Source organism: Cotesia glomerata, linkage group LG2, assembly GCF_020080835.1.
Source record: "Cotesia glomerata isolate CgM1 linkage group LG2, MPM_Cglom_v2.3, whole genome shotgun sequence".
NCBI classification, from domain to species: domain Eukaryota; kingdom Metazoa; phylum Arthropoda; class Insecta; order Hymenoptera; family Braconidae; genus Cotesia; species Cotesia glomerata.
Window position 1 is genome coordinate 14,193,986 of NC_058159.1, and position 19,982 is coordinate 14,213,967.

The following is a 19,982-nucleotide window of genomic DNA, read 5'->3' on the forward strand; positions in this document are numbered from 1 at the left end:
TCTTGAAGCTGCCGCTAGCTATCTGCTCCCGAGCACTTTGAAGTACCCGAGCTCTCTTTGTTATTTGTCGAATAACTCAAAAACTAATTATCGGATCGACTTGAAATTTTCAGAGAATATTTTTAAGATATTACACATAACGAAAATGCAAAAAAAATATAATTGATTTTTTGAAAATCCTGGCTACCCCTAACCCCTTAAATCTCAAAGATGCCATTTTTTACAAATTTGAATAATTTTCTAGAAGACAGCAATGATGGAAGACGAATTCGATCGAAAAAGTTCAGATCATAATAATGAAGCAAGTATACTACAATTATCTCAAGAGATGCAGGAACAAAATTTTGATAGTATTCGTTTCGCATCATATAGAACGGCGTGTAAACTTCGATTTATTCAAAAAAAAGTTCACCGTAAGTATAGTTTATATAAACGTATGTAGTTACAGATATTTAACATTTTTCATTTTAATTTGAATTTTTTTCTCTTAATTACAATAAGAATAGTTGAAATCGAATGTAAATGTTCGACAAACTACAAAGAAATAAGATATGTTATGTCCCTTATACAAATATGGATTTTAACTGTCGTGGTGCCGAACCGTTAACTTGGCGATCTAACGGAAGTCTAAAAAACTCGAAAAGCACATTGAACCTTACAAGCTCGGAGAATAGGTAAAATTCTGACAAGTACGCGAAGTAATCAATGACCATCCGATATTTAATCCTCGAATTGTACATTTTTAATCAGAACGTTTAGTAGTAAAATTAAATCAACTATACTCTATTTCTAGAGTGTTATACCCTTACCTTAATACTAACGCTTTTATTTTTATGCCCGATTTCAAATTCCCCGAGTATCGTCTTCTCCCATGATTCATAATCACACATCGACGTTCTAATTAACAAATTGTCTAACTCCATTTTAGAGAATCTTCTATTTGTACGAAAAAAACAATTAGTGAAAAATTTTTATTATCACTTTAAAAAATCATTTAACATCATTATTATCTATTAGAGATATAATATTTAGGTTTAAATTATTCAAATAATTTGTAATTCATTTATGGCTACATCAAAATGTTAAAAAATCACCCTCTAAAAAATAAGGAGAGACAAATTGCTAATTAGACCATCAACATGCAACTTTTTCAAAAATAAATTTATTACCGACCTTTGATCGAAAAGAGCGTTAGAACCAGCAAGTCAACATTTGTTAGTTAATCATCACTACCTCCATGTGATTCAACATTTATTCAACGTAAAGTAGAATTGTTAGTTCCAGTCAACAATTACCGAATTAATTGAATAAAGTGATGATCATAAAATTTCAATTGAGAGATGTAGGAAGTTATGGATAGGATTGATTATAAATTAATATTAAAGCCAATTGAATTTTAAACATAGAGTGATTCAACTTTATCTGAATCTTTATTAAGATGAAGATTGTGAGTGTACTTCGAAAGGACGTCGTTACTTCACAGAGTTTAGTCATAGACTAAAAAAGAAAATAATAATATTTTGCTATGAGGTCTAACTCTATATAATACTAAAGTAAAAATTATTTTAACTATATCTTAACTAAGACCGTAGCACTCTCTTGTAAATGCATTTACAAAATATATATATATAGATATACAAAGAGTCCTTTGTATAACTCAAGGACCTAAGGTCGTAAAATTAATCCTAAACAGACTTTGAAAAACTAAGTTCACGAATGTGCTCAAACATATGTTTTTAAAGAATTTAAAAACTAATAAAATAAATTTATGTAAAAGTAAATAATTCTACAATATAAAAATAAATATTGTTAGCTCTGAGATTTTATTTTTGCTCAGAAAATCCAACACGCCCCCTCAAAAATAAAATCTCTTACAAAATTATATGAACTTAAATAACTTTAAATCTAACTTAAAATTTTAAAACGTAACGACTTCTTCCTCAGTCCCAATTTATATGTTCTATTTATGATTCTACCAGGCCCAACATTCATTGCTTATGGATAAAGGGAAAACCCATCATTGTATGGGAAAACCTTATCAGACCAGTTACAATAGTATTACAGATATGACTTAAATTCTATACAAGACTCATTTGTGCTCTAAGTTCCACAAATTTCACTCCTGGAAGAGACTTGGTCAATGTATCTGCTATTTGGCGATCTGTAGACATATAAATCAATTTGATTAAACCATCCTTTACCTTTTGACGAGAATAATGGTATTTAATATCAATATGCTTTGATCTTTTGTGACTTGATGGATTATTAGCAATGCTTATACAACCATTATTATCTTCATAAATAACTATTGGACCTAATATGACTATTTTTATACTCTCTGCTAATGAACGTAGCCACATTGCTTCTCGCACAGCTTCATATAAAGCCATGTATTCAGCTTCGGTAGAGGAGCCTGCTACAGATGTTTGTCGCTTTGTTGCCCAACAAATAGTGCAAGTATCATACAATTTAAAAATATAACCGGTTGTACTTAATCTCTTAACTTTATCATCTGCTAAATCGGCATCGACATATCCACATATTATACTAGAATAATTGTTGCGTGTATATGTTAGTTTTATATTACTAGTCCCTTTTAAATACCTTAATATCCGTTTTAAGTATTGCCACAATGTAATATTATTTTTACTCATATATCTACTTACAATATTTACGGCAAAACATAAATCTGGTCGGGTACAGACCATTAAATACATTAAACAACCTATAATACTACGACACGGTTTATTACAATCTTTATCTGAATTTAAACCCTCATAATTAATCTTTGTTTCAAGTGGTGTTGTTACTGAATTACATATTTCCATCCCAAATCTCTTTATAATTGAATTTGTATATGTATTTTGATCTAGAGTTATAACTGAATCTTTTCTAGTAACTCGTATGCCTAAAAATAATCTTATTTCTTTCAAGTCTACCATTTGAAATTTTTTCATTAATTTTTCTTTAAATTTATTCATTGTATTTACATTATATGTAGCAATCACAAGATCATCAACATATAATACGACATAAATATTTTTCAAAATATCACCTAAATCTAAAATATAAATGCATTGATCTACAGGAGAATTTTGAAAATCTAATTCTTTTAAAAATGACTCGAATTCTTCAAACCAGCATCGAGCTGCCTGCTTTAAACCATACAAAGCTTTATTTAATTTACAGACCTGACCCTTTGCGGACTGAACCCCTCAGGTACACTCATAAAAATTTCTTCCTTGAGTTTACCATTTAAAAATGCAGTTTTACATCCATATGATGCAGTAAAAGATTATTTTGGTTAGCAAATGCTACAACGAATCTAAAACTTGATATTCTGGCCACTGGGGCAAACGTTTCGTCGTAGTCTACTAAATATTCCTGACTAAAACCTCTAGCTACTAAACGGGCTTTATATTTATACGGGTTACCAAATTCATCGTTTTTAATTGTAAATATCCATTTACATTCTACAATGTTTTTATCTTTTGGCCTTGGTACCAATGTCCAAGTCTTATTTATTATAAGTGAATCAAGTTCATTATTTATAGCTTGTTCCCACTGAACCCTATCATCCCTATCTTTAATTTCGCTAAAACATTTCGGAATATTGTCTATTGTTACTTGAGCAGCTAACATACAACTTTCTGGACTAATGTTTTCATTATATGATATTCTAGGAAGACCCTTTATCCTTTCACTCCTTCGCCGACTGACTTCAAAACTATTTTCATTTACTAATCTTGGAAATTTATTTCTGGGGTAATAGTCTGTATCTGATTTATTACTATCAGATTTATTTACATCATCTGATTTCTCAACATCAGAATCATGATCTGGTTTATTATTCCCAGATTTGCTATCTGATTTCTCAGTATCAGATTTATTATCTGGTTTATCAATACCAGATTTACATAACTCATCTGATTTCCAAACATCAGATTTATTTATACTATCTGGTTTATCATTACCAGATTTAAGTACATTATCGTTTAATAATGTCTTTAAACCGTCACTCGTGGGATTCATACCTGGCCGAGACTTCATATAATTTGTCTCGTCCATAATAACATCCCTTACAGTGACATGTTTTTCCATTTCAACATTCCAGACTCTATAACCATTCGGTTCATAGCCCACCAGTATCCCTTTCCAAGATTTGTCGTCAAATTTATCTTTATGAATTTTATTATGAACGTATACGGTAGACCCGAATACTCTTAAGTATTTAAATTTAGGTTTTTTATTATTCCATAATTCATACGGTGTTTTCAGTACCTTTAATGCTTTACTTGGGCTAATATTAATCAAATATGTTGCTGTTAGAACAGCATCCCCCCAGAAAACTTTATCTAAATAAGATCCAGCAATCATTGACCTTGCTTTCTCTGTAATTGTTCTCACCATACGTTCGGCTGCGCCATTTAATTGAGGAGTTCGTGGAACCGTAAGATGATAAGTTATACCCTTCTTTTTACAATAATCTTTCATATTATTTGATAAATATTCTCTACCATTATCTATATATAAGTAAACTAATTTAAGATTGAATTTAGCTTCACTTTTAGCTACAAAATCTTGAAATACTGAAAACACGTCTGATTTATGTTTAAGCAAATATACTACACAATAATGAGTATAATGATCAAGAAATAAAACAAAATAATTTTTGTCGTTCAGTGCCGTCGGAGTGATTGGACCACATACATCGGAATGTACGATAAATAATGGTCTTTTACATGTTCTCGATTCTTTACTTTATTAAATGGTAATCGAGTTTGCTTTCCTTTAATGCAAGCTTCACATGTTTTATCGTTAGGACTTATTTGTAATATTTCTTCAATATCATCTATCATATTATGATTCTTTAATTGAGCAAATTTATCTTTACTTATATGACCTAATCTTTCATGCCATATATCATAACTAGTTTTCTTATTAATGACTTTAACAACTGAATTGACTTCTATATTAATGTTAATTTTAAATTCTATTTTTGTTAAGTTATTTAATTTCTTACCTCGCATGATAAGTTCATTATTTTTACTTATCTTTACCCCATGTTGATCAAACACGATGGTCATGCCCAGTTTCTGCAGCTTAGAGACCGATAACAGATTATATGGCACTTCTGGACTGTAGAGGACTTCTTCAATTGTTGCTTTGACTCCACAGTCTGTAGTCACATTTATTTCACCACGTTTTGTTGCTAATATTGTTTCACCATTTTTAGCGACTGAAATTTTAATTGGTCTAGCAAGAGGCTTAAAACTTCTTGCGATATCTTCTCTATTTGTTATATGATCTGATGCCCCGGAGTCTAATAAGAAACTAATTTTACTTTTATCAGACTCGGATAAATTAATATTCCCAGCCATAAATGTTATTCTAGTTTCAGAATCTGAGTCAATCACTTGAAGACTTTGGGCAGTTTTATTTTTCTTCTGATCATTGTACTTTTGACACCTTTTATAGTGAATACAGTCTTTTATCAAATGTCCTTCACGACCACAATGATAACACTTAACTTTAGATTTTCCTTTAAATGGCTTCTTAAATGGTTTACGACCCTTTTTAAATCTAGATCCACTATTTTTGTGAAAAGGATATTTGTTTTCATTATTTTGACCATTTCTTTCTGCCATTAACACTTTTACACTCGTGTCAAGGTTTTGTGCCTTGATTTTTAGCTCGTGATTAAGTAAACGCGTTTTTACAAAATCCAAACTTAGTTGGTCTTCAGATAGAGTTTCGATGGCAGTAATCACTCCTTCATATGAAGAAGGAAGACTGCTTAGGAGCTGCAGCACTTTGTCTGCTTCGTCTAGTTTTGATCCAGCGCACAATAAATCATTTACATACGTATCAAAAATTGAGAAATGTTCCAGTAGAGACATTTCTGGGGCTAATTTAAAATCTAATAATTTCTTTCTCATAGTCATCTGTGTTTGGATACTCTTCCGATCATAAATTGAATTTAGTTTATTAAATATATCTTTCGCGTACTTTACATCCGTAAAATGTAATAATGAGTCAGTCAGATGTGCACCGATTATACTATGAGCCTTATCATTTTTCTTAATCCACTTACGATTAAGAGGTACCGGAATGTCTTCATCGATAACACTCAGCAAACTATTTTCTTTTAATAGTAATCGCACTCTTTTCTTCCATACACTATAATTTAGTCCGTTAAACTGAGTTATACCTCTTTGCTGTTTGGGAGCTTCCATTGTTTTAATAATAAACACTCACTAAACAAACAATAAACTTCACTAGCGATAAATTATTAATAATAAGTATTAAACTATAAATGTATTTTCAATAATATTTAACTATTGATAATCAAGTGTCACTTTGAAATTGAGAAAAATTGACTTTAACATCAACTGTTACTAAATGAATAAAATTAATAATTTTATTTTTAAATCACTTCGCGTTACCTGGGCCCATAACCTGTAGGAAGTTATGGATAGGATTGATTATAAATTAATATTAAAGCCAATTGAATTTTAAACATAGAGTGATTCAACTTTATCTGAATCTTTATTAAGATGAAGATTGTGAGTGTACTTCGAAAGGACGTCGTTACTTCACAGAGTTTAGTCATAGACTAAAAAAGAAAATAATAATATTTTGCTATGAGGTCTAACTCTATATAATACTAAAGTAAAAATTATTTTAACTATATCTTAACTAAGACCGTAGCACTCTCTTGTAAATGCATTTACAAAATATATATATATAGATATACAAAGAGTCCTTTGTATAACTCAAGGACCTAAGGTCGTAAAATTAATCCTAAACAGACTTTGAAAAACTAAGTTCACGAATGTGCTCAAACATATGTTTTTAAAGAATTTAAAAACTAATAAAATAAATTTATGTAAAAGTAAATAATTCTACAATATAAAAATAAATATTGTTAGCTCTGAGATTTTATTTTTGCTCAGAAAATCCAACAAGAGATTAAATAATTCTATCGTTACATGTATGTGAGCAACTTGAACTCATTTATTGAATAAATCAGCTTTCATTAAGTAAAAAAAAGTATATCTGTGATATTGTGTTAAATTCAATAAAAATGATTATTGTTAAATTTGGAAATAATAACTTTTGTTTAAATAACCTTACCAATACTTCCCATGTATATTATAATTTAAAATATATTCATGAAATAAGAGGAAAAACGGAGTATTAAAGGAATTACTAAAGCTTTGGATATTCGAAAGCTGTAACGGGTGTGGATGACCACCGTCCAAATGGCACCAATAAATAAATAAATAAATAAATTAAACTACTAAAAAATATAAATCTATATAAATCTATATAAAATTCTCGTGTCACGATGTTAGTTACCTTACTCCTCCGAAACGGCTTTACTCATTTTTACCAAATTTTATATGCATATTCAGTAGGTCTGAGCATCGGCTACTATCTATTTTTCATACCCCTAAAGGATAAACGTTGTTCACCCTTAACATTTTTTTTTTAATTTTTGGACAAAATTTTTTGTTTTTATTTTTCTATAATGTGGCATTAAAAAATACATACAACCCTAAATTTTTACCCTTTTATCACCAACCCCTATTTTTTAATAGCCATTTTAGTAATTTAATTATTTTTCCTCCCACTCGATAACTGATCAATTATCGTCTTTTTTGTAAATGTTTTTCACTCTATTTCGATTAAAATTTCCCTGAGCTTATGGCAAATCTAAAATTTTTTTATAAAAATAAACATTTATTGTTATTATTAAAGTTTATTCCTGATATATGCTTAGTGTTACCAATGTTAGATTTTTAAAATTTGTCGCGCTTTTACTGGTGAATGAAATGCCAGAATAGACCGGTGTCACTTCTCAGTAAACAGCACGGAGTAGGGATGAGACCGAAGCCCGTCTCCTGTTTCTCTCACACAATAAGACTTCTCTCACTCCCTACACTATTCGGCCATCATTATTGTTTATGCATCAAGTGTAGTAGTAATGTTTACATTTATCATTTTGTTATCTCAGTGTAACTCTCATATTAACTATTAATTATTTCTATTTTATTAATAATAATAAAATTATTAATTTTAAGTGTATTGCACGATTAGTTAATCAAGTGATTTACATAACCTCAAAAGTACTCAACACGTGGCACGAGCTTCCACCAACAACGGCTTTTGTGTTGTAAGTATACTTTTTTTTATTTATATCGAAAATGTTGTTGGAAATGGTCAAAAAAGATTCGGTGAAAGTTAATTTTTATTAAAATTGGGCAAACTTTTTTTTTGTATTCATTTTTTTTTACCATTTCTAACAATATATTTTTGATATAATTATGAAAAATGAAATTTTTCGCTTTCGTAAAACAGTCTAATATTTAAATGAATATGTAAATGTATGTGTGTACAATCAAATATTAAATACATTATAACTAGGGCCAGGATTTTTGCCGTGATTTCAAAATAACATTTTACAATTAATGCTGTCAAGTTTTTGACATTACGGCAAAAATATTGATCTTGTAAAAAATTAATTTTAATTTAATTTTATTTAAAAAATGTCTCTTATGATTTTTTCTTAGGACCAATAGGAAAGTCGTCATTTCACAATTGAGATTTTCATAGTTTCCAAAAATTTGAATCAATCATTATGAATCTTTATTTTGAAATTACGATGGAAATATTGGTTGTATGAGAAAATTATAGGAGACAATTTTTTAGTAAAATTCAATTTTTTACACCTTTTGTTTCAAATTTTTTTTCATAAAAGTAATATTTTTGCTATAATTTCAAAAATTCAAACTAATCATTTTAAAACTGCGGCAAAAATCCTGGCCTAATTATAACTATAACGTTTTTCATCATCAAGTAATTTCATTTATTCTATTTATGTGTGTTTTGTACAGTGAGCAATGCCAAGAAAACGCCAAGGGGCTGATTTGAGCCGTAATACAAGTAGATCTAGAAGCATGAGAAATAGATCCCAAAGAACCGAAGAACAAATCCAGCGACAAAATACTGATGCCCGTGTGAGCATGACACAATTGCGTCAAGAACAATCAGAAGATACACGAGCTGAACACAATGAAGTAATAAGATTAGAACAACGACAATCACACCGTTTCACAGTCAATAGACGCAGAACAACGCCAACACGTACATCGAGCATTTACATCTGATTCATTCCTGCGCTGAAACATTTTTAAAACAACTCTTCGATATCTTTGATGGAAAAGTTGCTATAGATGAAACTGAACGCGTAAAATTATCGGCCGATTTCTGCACAATCGCTGATTCGCAAGATACTCTTATTTAACAAATATTTCTCGATGTACACACACACAGTACATAAATCATGAGTGGCTTGCAGAAAGAGCAATATTAGCGGCAAGAAATGTAGACGTTGACAATTTAAATCTGAAGATACAACAGTTGTTGCCAGGGAACTTGGTATCATACAAATCTATTGATACAGTTTGCGATGCCAGCGAAACTGTAAATTTTCCCACAAAGTTTTTGAACTCACTGGATTTGCCAGGCATGCCACCGCATAATTTACAATTGAAGGTTGGATCTCCTATTATCTTGCTTCGTAATTTGAATCCGCCACGGCTGTGCAACGGTACGCGATTAGTCACTCAAAAATTAATAAAAAACGTTATCGAAGGCAGTATTTTAAAAGGCAAGTTCCAAGGTAAAAATATATTAATACCACGGATTCCTATTATACCTACAGATGTGCCAATTCAATTCAAACGTATTCAGTTTCCGATTAGATTGAGATTTGCAATGACTATCAACAAATCCCAAGGCCAAACGATGTCTATTTGTGGCTAAGATTTGAGCACACCATGTTTTTCACACGGACAATTATACGTGGCATGCTCTCGAGTGGGTAAACCATCCAGTTTGTTTGTGTTAGCTAAAAATGGGCTAACAAAAAATATTGTTTACGCTATAGCATTAAGAGATTGATATTGTTTGTTAGTGTTACTGTCGTAATTAATTAGTGATATGTAATTTTAAGAAATAAACTATAATAATGTTTGGCGTTTGTTATTTTTATATTCCCTCATCGTTCACAGCGCTCCATGCCTATTTCACGCATATACCACATCCTTACACACTTACAATAATTCAGTTATTTTTTGTCTACACTAGAAATTACCTAGAAATAATTTATATGGCAAAACAACGTTTGCTGGGTCAGCTAGTATATATATATTAGGGTGTGCCAAAATGTAACTTCCGTGGAGAACCTTTTAAAATTGGAATTTTGAGTTCCGCTTTTAACAGGGGCTGCGTTTGGGCATTTCCTGAGATATTTTGGTGTGAGACGATGTATTTGATTTTCATAGAATTTTTTAACAGAAGCTTAGTTTGGGCATTTCCGGTGAAAATTCAAAATTTGGCCGGAAGTACCCAATTAAATCTTCTGTTAAAAAATTCTATAAAAATCAAATACATCGTCTCACACCAAAATATCTCAGGAAATGCCCAAACGCAGCCCCTGTTAAAAAAGGAAATCAAAATTCCAATTTTAAACGGTTCTCCACGAAAGTTACATTTTGGCACACCCTAATATATATATTGTAACAGGCCGCTTTTAGCGCCACCTGTTAAGGCGTTGTTTCTCTAATTTTACATTTTTGAATTTAATTTTAAAGGAAATTTTAATTGAGTTCTTATTTTATTTTATGCCCATTGGTTGGATTCGCCGAGACCGAGTCGCCCTCGCGAGTAGAAACTCGAACGAAGCTCGATTGCGCGTGAAACTAAAATCTAATGCGATAATACGTAATTTAATTTAGTAAGTAAGTAGCTTTAAGTTAGATTTAAGTACTTAATAATTGTGGCGGTACTAACGACGTCGGCCACGAACCCGCGAAGAGAAACAACGAGGATCATCGACGTGGGTAACCTGCAAGATCATCAACGACGGGAGGATGGCTGTCTCGAGAGCGAGCGAAACGACGGACTGATCGGAACTCGGACTGATCGGAAGTGAGCAATCGACGCATGCATGAAGGTGTAAAGCTAGCTGTCAAGCGCGCCAATGCTCCAGCCAATACATCATTCAAAACGTCGATATCCGAAAATTGGACTTACGGCGCCATCTCTGGAGTTCACAGCTAACGACGGACCCAGCAGAGAGGGGAGAGACGAAGAATGCGAGATGTGCTGTTTTTCCTTCTTCCACGTTTTCGACTTGCCGTGTGCGGACACGTTTTTACGATACTAAGTTTTTTTCGGGAAAAATCCTCGAGTATTTCTTGCGTTTGAAATCTAACGTATATTTTAATTAGCCACGACGTAGTGTGCTGATTTTGGGTTACCGAAAAATGAAGGCAGTGCGACGATAATTAGCTGTTGCTAATTAGTTACTCGACGAAAGCGTCATAAAGTACGACGCGTGTTTTGGTGTGATTGTTAGTCGACGTGTCCGTGTTCCGAAAGAATCAGCAAGTATCCTCGCCGAGGAATCCATTATCTAAGAGTCCGACGTGAAAGCCGAGAGCAACTTAGTGGCAGAAACAACCCAGCAATAACTTCAGGTCGACGCTGTGACCAGGGTGAGTGGCTTTGTCTCAATTGAAGTAGCTCGTGAGATTCAATTATGTTAATTAAACAGTCGAATTGGGTTCATTAAATAATTAATTCATTTATTACTAATTGTACTCGACACTAGTCGAGTCATAGTGTAAAAACGTCAAGGCTAAGTTGAGTCAGTCAGCAGAGATAATCCCACGAGGTATTTAGGTACCGTCATATTTTTTTTTTTGTGTGTGTTTACGGTTGTATAATTATTATTGTTCGTTATAAGAATTACGCTGGTTGATTTTGTACTCCCGGGGTAATCGATGAGTTCGACTACCCATTGATCGAGCTTCGGGTTCGTGCGATTTACCGACGTTGAGTAAGAGGTTCGCCTACGGAGAGGGAACCCGAGAAACGGCTGCCGCGTCCGAGACAGGCAATCGGACGTAAGTTGCCCACTCTCAGCGGAGCGTTTGGGACTTGGAATAGAATTTGAACTGTATGAGACTCAGTGACAGAGAACTGAGTGATTATTTAATTTTCTTTTACTTAAGTATTTAATTTAATTATTGAGTAAATTCGAAGATTGAATTTTATTATTAAAGTTTAATTAAATTCGGTGAATAGATTATTTAAATCTTGAAATTTAATTTAGCTATTCTTAATTGAATTTTGGTGCATCGATTATCGAGTTTACTTATTTAATTAATCGTTATTAATTAAAGCAAGCGGAGATTTATTTTTTTTTGTGTTGTTGTTAATTTTAATTAATCATCATTAATTAAAGCCGGCGATTCGATTTATTTCTTTGAGTTAATAAATTGTTATTAACTGAATTTAGCGAAGATTAATTTTTTTTTGTTAATTTACTGAAATTAACTGAATTGATGCAACGATTTATGTTTTATTATTTTGCTTAATTGTATTTACTTGAGTACAGCGAAGATTATTTTTTTATTTAGTTAATTAATTGCCGTTAATTAATTTGAGCGAAGATTGATTTTTCTGATTCGATGGTTATTAATTTAGCTGAGCGAAGGTTCATTATTTTTTTTGGTATTTAGCGAGTTATCATTAAGTGGATTATTATGATTAACTCATTGTTATTATTGCGGCGACTTTGAACTTTTTCCTTGTTCGGGTTGCGAACTGCGAATCGACGACAGCGTCGACGATTATTGTTATTAATTTTCTTTGCGTTTACTTTCTTGATTTGTCAATATTAACCAATCGTTTTCATTTATTGTTAATAAATTTATAATTGAATTTTCTTTATTAATTTTTTTAATTAATTGCGAATTAATGCGAGCAATCCCGAATACTTTCCTCGTTCCTCTATAATTAAGTCGTACCCTTAAGGCCTGCCACCCGACGAAGAGAGTCCCGGACCGGAGTAGCCGGAAATCGACGTGATCGGAGCAAAGCTCCTGGCGCCCAACAACAGGTAAAGCAGGTAGGCCAGATTATTTATTTTGGACTTCGTCCTCGCTAACGCACGGGGACGAAAATACCCGTTATAATATATATATATAAATAAATATATATAAATGAAGAATTTTTTAGCAGGAGGTTTAATTGGGCACTTCCGGCCAAGTTTTGAATTTTTAGCGGAAGTGCCTAAACTAAGCTCCTGTTAAAAAATTCTATGAAAATCAAACTTATCGTCTCACTCCAAAATATCTTAGGAAAGGCCTAAACACAGCTGCTTTTAATATATATCTATATACATATAAGCGAAATACCACTGACTCATCACCAGATCTCCGAAACTATTGGACCGATTCATTTAAAATTTGGCATAGGTACTCCTTTTTCATCGTAGACGAGAGATAAGAAGGGATTTCGCGCAATTCCTAGCCAAAATGAATTTTTCGATAACCGTCACGCATGTTATCCCCTCCCCTCCCTCTAATTCTTCCCCTCCCCTCCCGTGCCTTTTTGCCCCCTCCCAATCTCTCTCTCTTTTGGGGAGAAATTTTTTGGGGGAAAAATATCATATTAATTCTCCAATCTAAGAAACCATCAGTGGCACCTATCAATTATAGAACTCAACCCCACCCTACCCTTCCCCACAACCGTTTTAATGGTTACCGTTGCCATGGTAACTGTTGCCATGGTTACCGTTGCTATGGTTACCGTTGCTATGGTTACCGTTGCCATGGTTACCATTGCTATGGTTACCGTTGCCATGGTTACGGTTGCCATGGTTACGGTTGCCATGGTTACGGTTGCCATGGTTACCATTTCCATGGTTACCATTGCCATGGTTACCGTTGCCATGGTTACCATTGCCATGGTTACCATTGCCATGGTTACCATTGCCATGGTTACCATTGCCATGGTTACCGTTGCCATGGTTACCGTTGCCATGATTACTGTTTCTATGGTTACCGTTACTATGGTTACCGTTACCATGGTTACCGTTGCTATAATAACTGTCAAAATAAATAAACTGTTATTATAAATTCGGTTGTCAAATAAATTCAGAGGAATCATTAGAATAAAAGTAGAAAGTTAGGAAGGATCAGTTACGAACGATTGTACCATAATCTACTCAAAAAATGATTGTACGCGGCAACAATAAAAAATTTACATTTTCGAATTATAGTTTTAACTGACCTAAAAATTAGATTTTTAATTTCTGTCAAATTTTTCTGTTGTTTAAATAAATAAAATCATTAAGTGTACGCAAATACATAACCATTAAAATTTTTTAACATTAATGAATTAAGTAAATCTATGTAAGTGAAGGAGATTCCCATCTATATAGTTACTCATCACGACATCTTGGATACTATAGGACCTAGAAACTTGAAATTAGATAGAAATATTACTTTTTCTACGTAGATGTCAGCTAAGAACGGATTTTAAGAAATTCCTCCCCCAAAGCAGATTGCGGGGGCGTTAACAATGAAGAATTCCCGTTTTTAAACTGTAGCTCCTATAGACTTCAAATTTAGTAGGAATTTTCGGTAAGAGATGTAGAAATAATATATAAACGAATTTTAGGATAGCTCACCTCACAAGGGTATGCGGGGGTGAGTGTTAACAATAAAAATTTTTAATTTCTAAGCTATAGCTCTAATAGACTCCAAATTTAGTAGGAGTCTTCTATATCTTATATAGAAATGATCTAAGAGCGGATTTTACATTAAACCACTCCCAATAAGTTTCGCGGGGGTTAGTGTTAACAATAAAATATCTCAATTTCAAAATATAGCTTACAACGTAGAAATCATATCGAATAGGATCTCACGAAATTTCTCTCCCACATAGGAGTGCGGGAGTAATAATAGTCAAAAAATTCATATTGTTCCTACCGACATAAAATTGAAAAGAATCTCAAGAGAAACTGGAAATTACAGGGATGGCCTCCAAGGTCAATGGATTAAAATATTTTCCTTTTTTAATAATTATATTTTCTTACCACAATCGTCTCCTTGGCAGCGGCGAAAAAGTCATGGTAAGGTTTCTAAAATTTAACTTTACATGTAGCTATTCATTCAACGGACTAAGTATTTTGCATACATTTTATTTTTGCTGATCACACAATCGATGAATTGTTCTTATTATTAGATCGCGGGAATGTAACAGATTAAAATGAATGCATTGTCTAAACACTTGAGATGGAAGAAGAAATTTGGCCACTTATTCTAATTGAATTCGTAAAAAACAATGAATATTATGAGCTAGAATAGTAATTAAAGTTACAATAAATATATGAGCTAGAATCATCACATGGATAAAAGGTACAGGCCAATTCAATAGAATGTGTGCAAGTCAAAACAATACTCCAATTAAATTTCAAGTTTAGATCTAAAAATACAATTCTATTAAACGCCCAGCGAAGCGGGCGGGTAACGGCTAGTATATATATATATATAGGAGATCCCATTTTTGAACTCACTCATCACGAAATCTCAGAAACTATTAGGTCGATTGACTTGAAATTTGGTAGGAATATTCCTTTTGCCGAGTAGAGGTCAGCTAAGAACGAATTTTACGAAATTCCACCCACAAGGGGTCTTGCGGGGGAGTTAACAATAGAAAATTTCCATTTTTTTTATTAATTTATGTGTGTAGTCATTTGTTTTTTGTTTCCGTCAATAAAACAAAAGACGATCGTTTTTTCGTCATTATTTTTTCATCCACACCATCCCACGCATCCACCCCTCACTCCCACGCATCCACCCACGCACCTCCACGGATCCACCCACGCACTCCCACACCTCTACCTACGCATCCACCCACGCACTCTCACGCATCCATCCATGCACTCCTACGCATCCATCCATGCACTCACTCACATCTATATATATATGATTTCCACGTATATAGTCACTCATCACGATATCTCTGGAACCATAAGACCTAGAGACTTGAAATTTGGTAGGAATGTTCTTTTTACCGAGTAGAAGTCAGCTGAGAACGGATTTAACGAAATTTCACCCACAAAGGGTGTTGCGGGGGCGTTAACAATAAAAAATTCCCATTTTTAAACTATAGCTCCTAGCGACTCCAAATTTAGTAAGGATCTTCTGTAAGAGATCTAGAAATAATCTATGAACGAACTTTACGATATAACACCCCACAGAGGGTTGCGGGGGTGGGTATTAACAATGAAAATTTGTAATTTTCAAGCTATAGCTCCTACAGATGCCAAATTTTATAGGAAATTTCTGTACGTGATGTAAAAATAATTTATGAACGAATTTCACGATATCCTACCCCAAAGAGGATTGCAGGGGCGTTAGCAATAAAAAATTCCCGTTTTCAAACTATAGCTCCAATAGACTCTAAACTGGGTAGGAATTTTCTGTAAGAGATGTAGAAATAATATAGGAACGAATTTTACGATAGCTCACTCCACAGGGGTTTGCGGGGGTGGGTATTTACAATTAAAATTTTTAATTTCAAAGCTATAGCTCCTATAGACTTAACATTTGATAGGAGTCTTCTATATGTGATATAGAAATGATCTAAGAACGGATTTTACAACAAATCAGGTAATTACAGGGATGGCCTCCAAAGTCAACAGATTAAAATATTTTCCTTTTTTAATAATTATATTTTCTTACCACAATTGTCTCTTTGGCAGCGGCGAAAAAGTCATTGTAAGGTTTCTAAAATTTAACTTTACATGTAGCTATATAGTCAACGGACTATGTATTTTGCATACATTTTATTTTTGCTGATCACATAACCAATGAATTGTTCTTATTACGGGATCGCGGGAATGTAACAGATTAAAATGAAAACATTTTCTAAACACTTGAGATGTGGAAAAGAAATTTGGCTATTCATTTTAAGAGATTTCGTAAAATCAAAAATTAAAATCGTAAATCCAAAAATGATTATTCATTTTTGGAGAAAGCCACGGGAATGTTATAGTGATTGCACATTGAAAGTTACAATGGATATTCACTAGAATTATGACATGGATAAAAGGTACAGGCCAATCCGATAGAATTTTGAATCTGTGCAAGTCAGAACAATACTCCAATTGAATTTCAAGTCTAGATCTTAAAATATAATTCTATAAAGTGCCCAGCGGAGCGGGCGGGTAACAGCTAGTATATATATATATATATATACATATATATATATATATATATATATATATATATATATATATATATATATATATATATTGTGATGCCTTTTCCGGCACTGGCGTCGACAGGACCGGATCAGGTCAACAAAATTAATTGGCCTACCTGGTTCGTAGATTTGGTTGGGCGCCAGGAACTCAATGTTCCACGGGTTGATCTCGCTGTTGATCTTCGTTGGGCGGCGGGTCGGTGTTGAAGAGATTCAAAAATCGAATAACGGCAATCGACGGACAAAGAAATCGAAATTGGACGATAGGATCGGTTAATCAGAGCAACAACAATTAAAACAAATAATTGAGGCGTGCAATTCTAATCCAACAACGGTTTATTCAACAACAAATATATTCTGTCGGCAATGTAGCATTAATAACAAAAATTATTTTAACGCAAAAATAATTCTAACGCAAAACTAGTACTAACGCAATGATTCAACATTTCAAAATAAAACAAATTACACAAAAAAAAAATTTCGAGTAACCAAAAATATTACAAAGTCTTTTCTTTCAAAAAAAAATAAATAAAAGAAATATTAATTAATTCAACTCGCCTAATTTATTCAAAAATTTTCAAAACAAATAATTAATTCAACTCGCCAAATTTATTCAAAAATTTCAAAACAAATAATTAATTCAACTCGCCAAATTTATTCAAAAAAATTTTTTTAAAACAAATAATTAATTCAACTCGCCAAATTTATTCAAAAAAATTTTTAAAACAAATAATTAATTCAATTCGCCAAATTCATTCAAAAATTTTTTTAAACAAATAATTATGTCAACTCGCAAAATTTATTCCAAAATTTTCAAAACAAATAATTAATTCAACTAGCAAAATTTATTCCAAGATTTTCAAAACAAATATTAATTCAACTCGCCAAATTTATTCAAAAAAATTTTTAAAACAAATAATTAATTCAACTCGCAAAATTTATTCCAAAAATTAAAAAAACAAATAATTAATTCAATTCGCCAAATTTATTCAAAAAATTTTTAAACAAATAATTATGTCAACTCGCAAAATTTATTTACGAAGTCTTCTTTTTTTTTTTTTTTTTTTTTTTATTAAAAAAAAATATAATAATTTCAATCGCAAAATTCAACCAATAATTTCAATCGCAAAAACCTAATAAAGATCTCAAAATTATCCAAAATAATTCAAATCGTCAAATGGTTCAACAATGACAAGAAAAAAAAACAAATTATGCGAAGTATTCGAATTCGTCAACTTATTTTACAAAGCAATTTACTAAGCCGCTTTGTCGGGTATTTGAAGCTCGAGGTAGGTAAACAGTACTTATAATCCTTACCAAAAATTCCCCACACACAAACACGTGACTCAACGGTACCGTGCCGCAGAGTGTCGTCACTAAGCTTCAAAAATACCGCACGGAATTTATTTAATTCCGTGCAACTCGAATTATAAACAAATTATTTTAACACGACGAAATTCGCGGTGATGACACCCTGGGGCTAATAAAGACAGCGACCAGACTTACCCTGCAGCTACCGTAGACGTCTCGGGCGATGCTGACCAAGTAGGCGAAGTTGGCGGCAAAACTGACGGAAGAGCGTCGGTATCTCGGCGATAGCGTGTCCGGGGTCGTAGTGTCCAAAACAATTCAGCGAAATATTTCACAATAATGTACACAATCGTACTCACGTCAGCGACAAATTTACAAAAACTAAACAGCAAAAATAATCAAAATAGAACTGCACGATGCCACAGTCACGGCGTCCAGATCAGAATTAATTGCTAATATCGCTGCCTCCTTGGCAACCCATGCTCTTTTTCTTTTCGGTTCGTTCCAAAAAAAAAACTCGCATCCAATCAGCTCACAGCTTCTTCTAGCCAGCCGTTGTATTCCGGGATGCGTCCAGTATTCCCTTGCGATCGATGATTGGTCGATACTTCGATTAGTGATCAGCCTCGTGTTCAGATGGCGCCTCGCATACTTGTTGTTGGTCGCTCTCCGTCGTCATTGGTCCGTTCAAATTTTCTCGCCGTTCTATCCTCGCGGCCAGATGTCACGTTGGTCGTCGATGGCTCGTAGAAATTCGCGGGTCGTCTGATCGCTATAGTCTAGTCTCACTCACTCATGCATTCAACAATAGTTCACACTCATTCCGGTATTCTTTTTATTTGAATTTTTAATTTAAATTCGGCGCGTTTTCTTTTACTAAGTTTACCTCGAGCTTGTCATTCTGATCGGGAGGCTGCTTGGGGCGACACAGGCGCGTCGAATCTCTGCTTTTCCTCAGCTTAGCCAACCTAATAATTGTTAAACTCGGAATTTCAAATTTTAGAAAATTTTCTCATGTCACAATATATATATATATATATATATATATATATATATATATATATATATATATATATATATAAACATATATTGTTACAATCTAGAAAAGTAAATTACAACCGAACTGGAATATAATGACACGCCAAATTACTATTAACATAATAAAATAATTAATATTTTATCCTTCATAATTAATATTTTGAACTTTCATCTTCCATTATGTATCATTACACCAGCACACAAAAAAAAAAGTTGTCAGTACTTTCGACGAGACTCATATATCTTTATGTATTTTGATCCGCTGAATCCGAATTTGAGGTCAGTTCGACCCGTACACCGTCAAATTTTCGAGAAAACTTCGAAAAATCGAAAAAAATGACGAAAATCGGCAATTTAGGCGATTTAAAATGATTTAAAAAATTTTTTTGACCTAAACTAAGCATGATTTCAATGTATTTCGACTCGCTTAATACTTATCTGAAGTTTATTTAGACCATAAGCCATTAAAAGTTTAAGTAAATTCCAAAAAACCCTGAAAA

The 19,982-nt window shown here is 32.7% G+C and overlaps 1 protein-coding gene across 5 annotated transcripts in view; it reads left to right on the plus strand.

The window, feature by feature from the left end:
* Positions 1–244: 244 nt before the first annotated feature.
* The window catches only part of LOC123260037 (dystrobrevin beta), an 822,761-nt gene continuing 803,023 nt past the window's right edge, over positions 245–19,982 (plus strand). For all 5 annotated transcript variants that reach the window (XM_044720962.1, XM_044720963.1, XM_044720964.1 and 2 more), the window contains exon 1: positions 245–413. In XM_044720962.1, the coding sequence (XP_044576897.1) occupies positions 254–413 (160 nt within the window). In that variant the 5' untranslated portion in view covers positions 245–253. The remainder of the gene's footprint in view (positions 414–19,982) is intronic.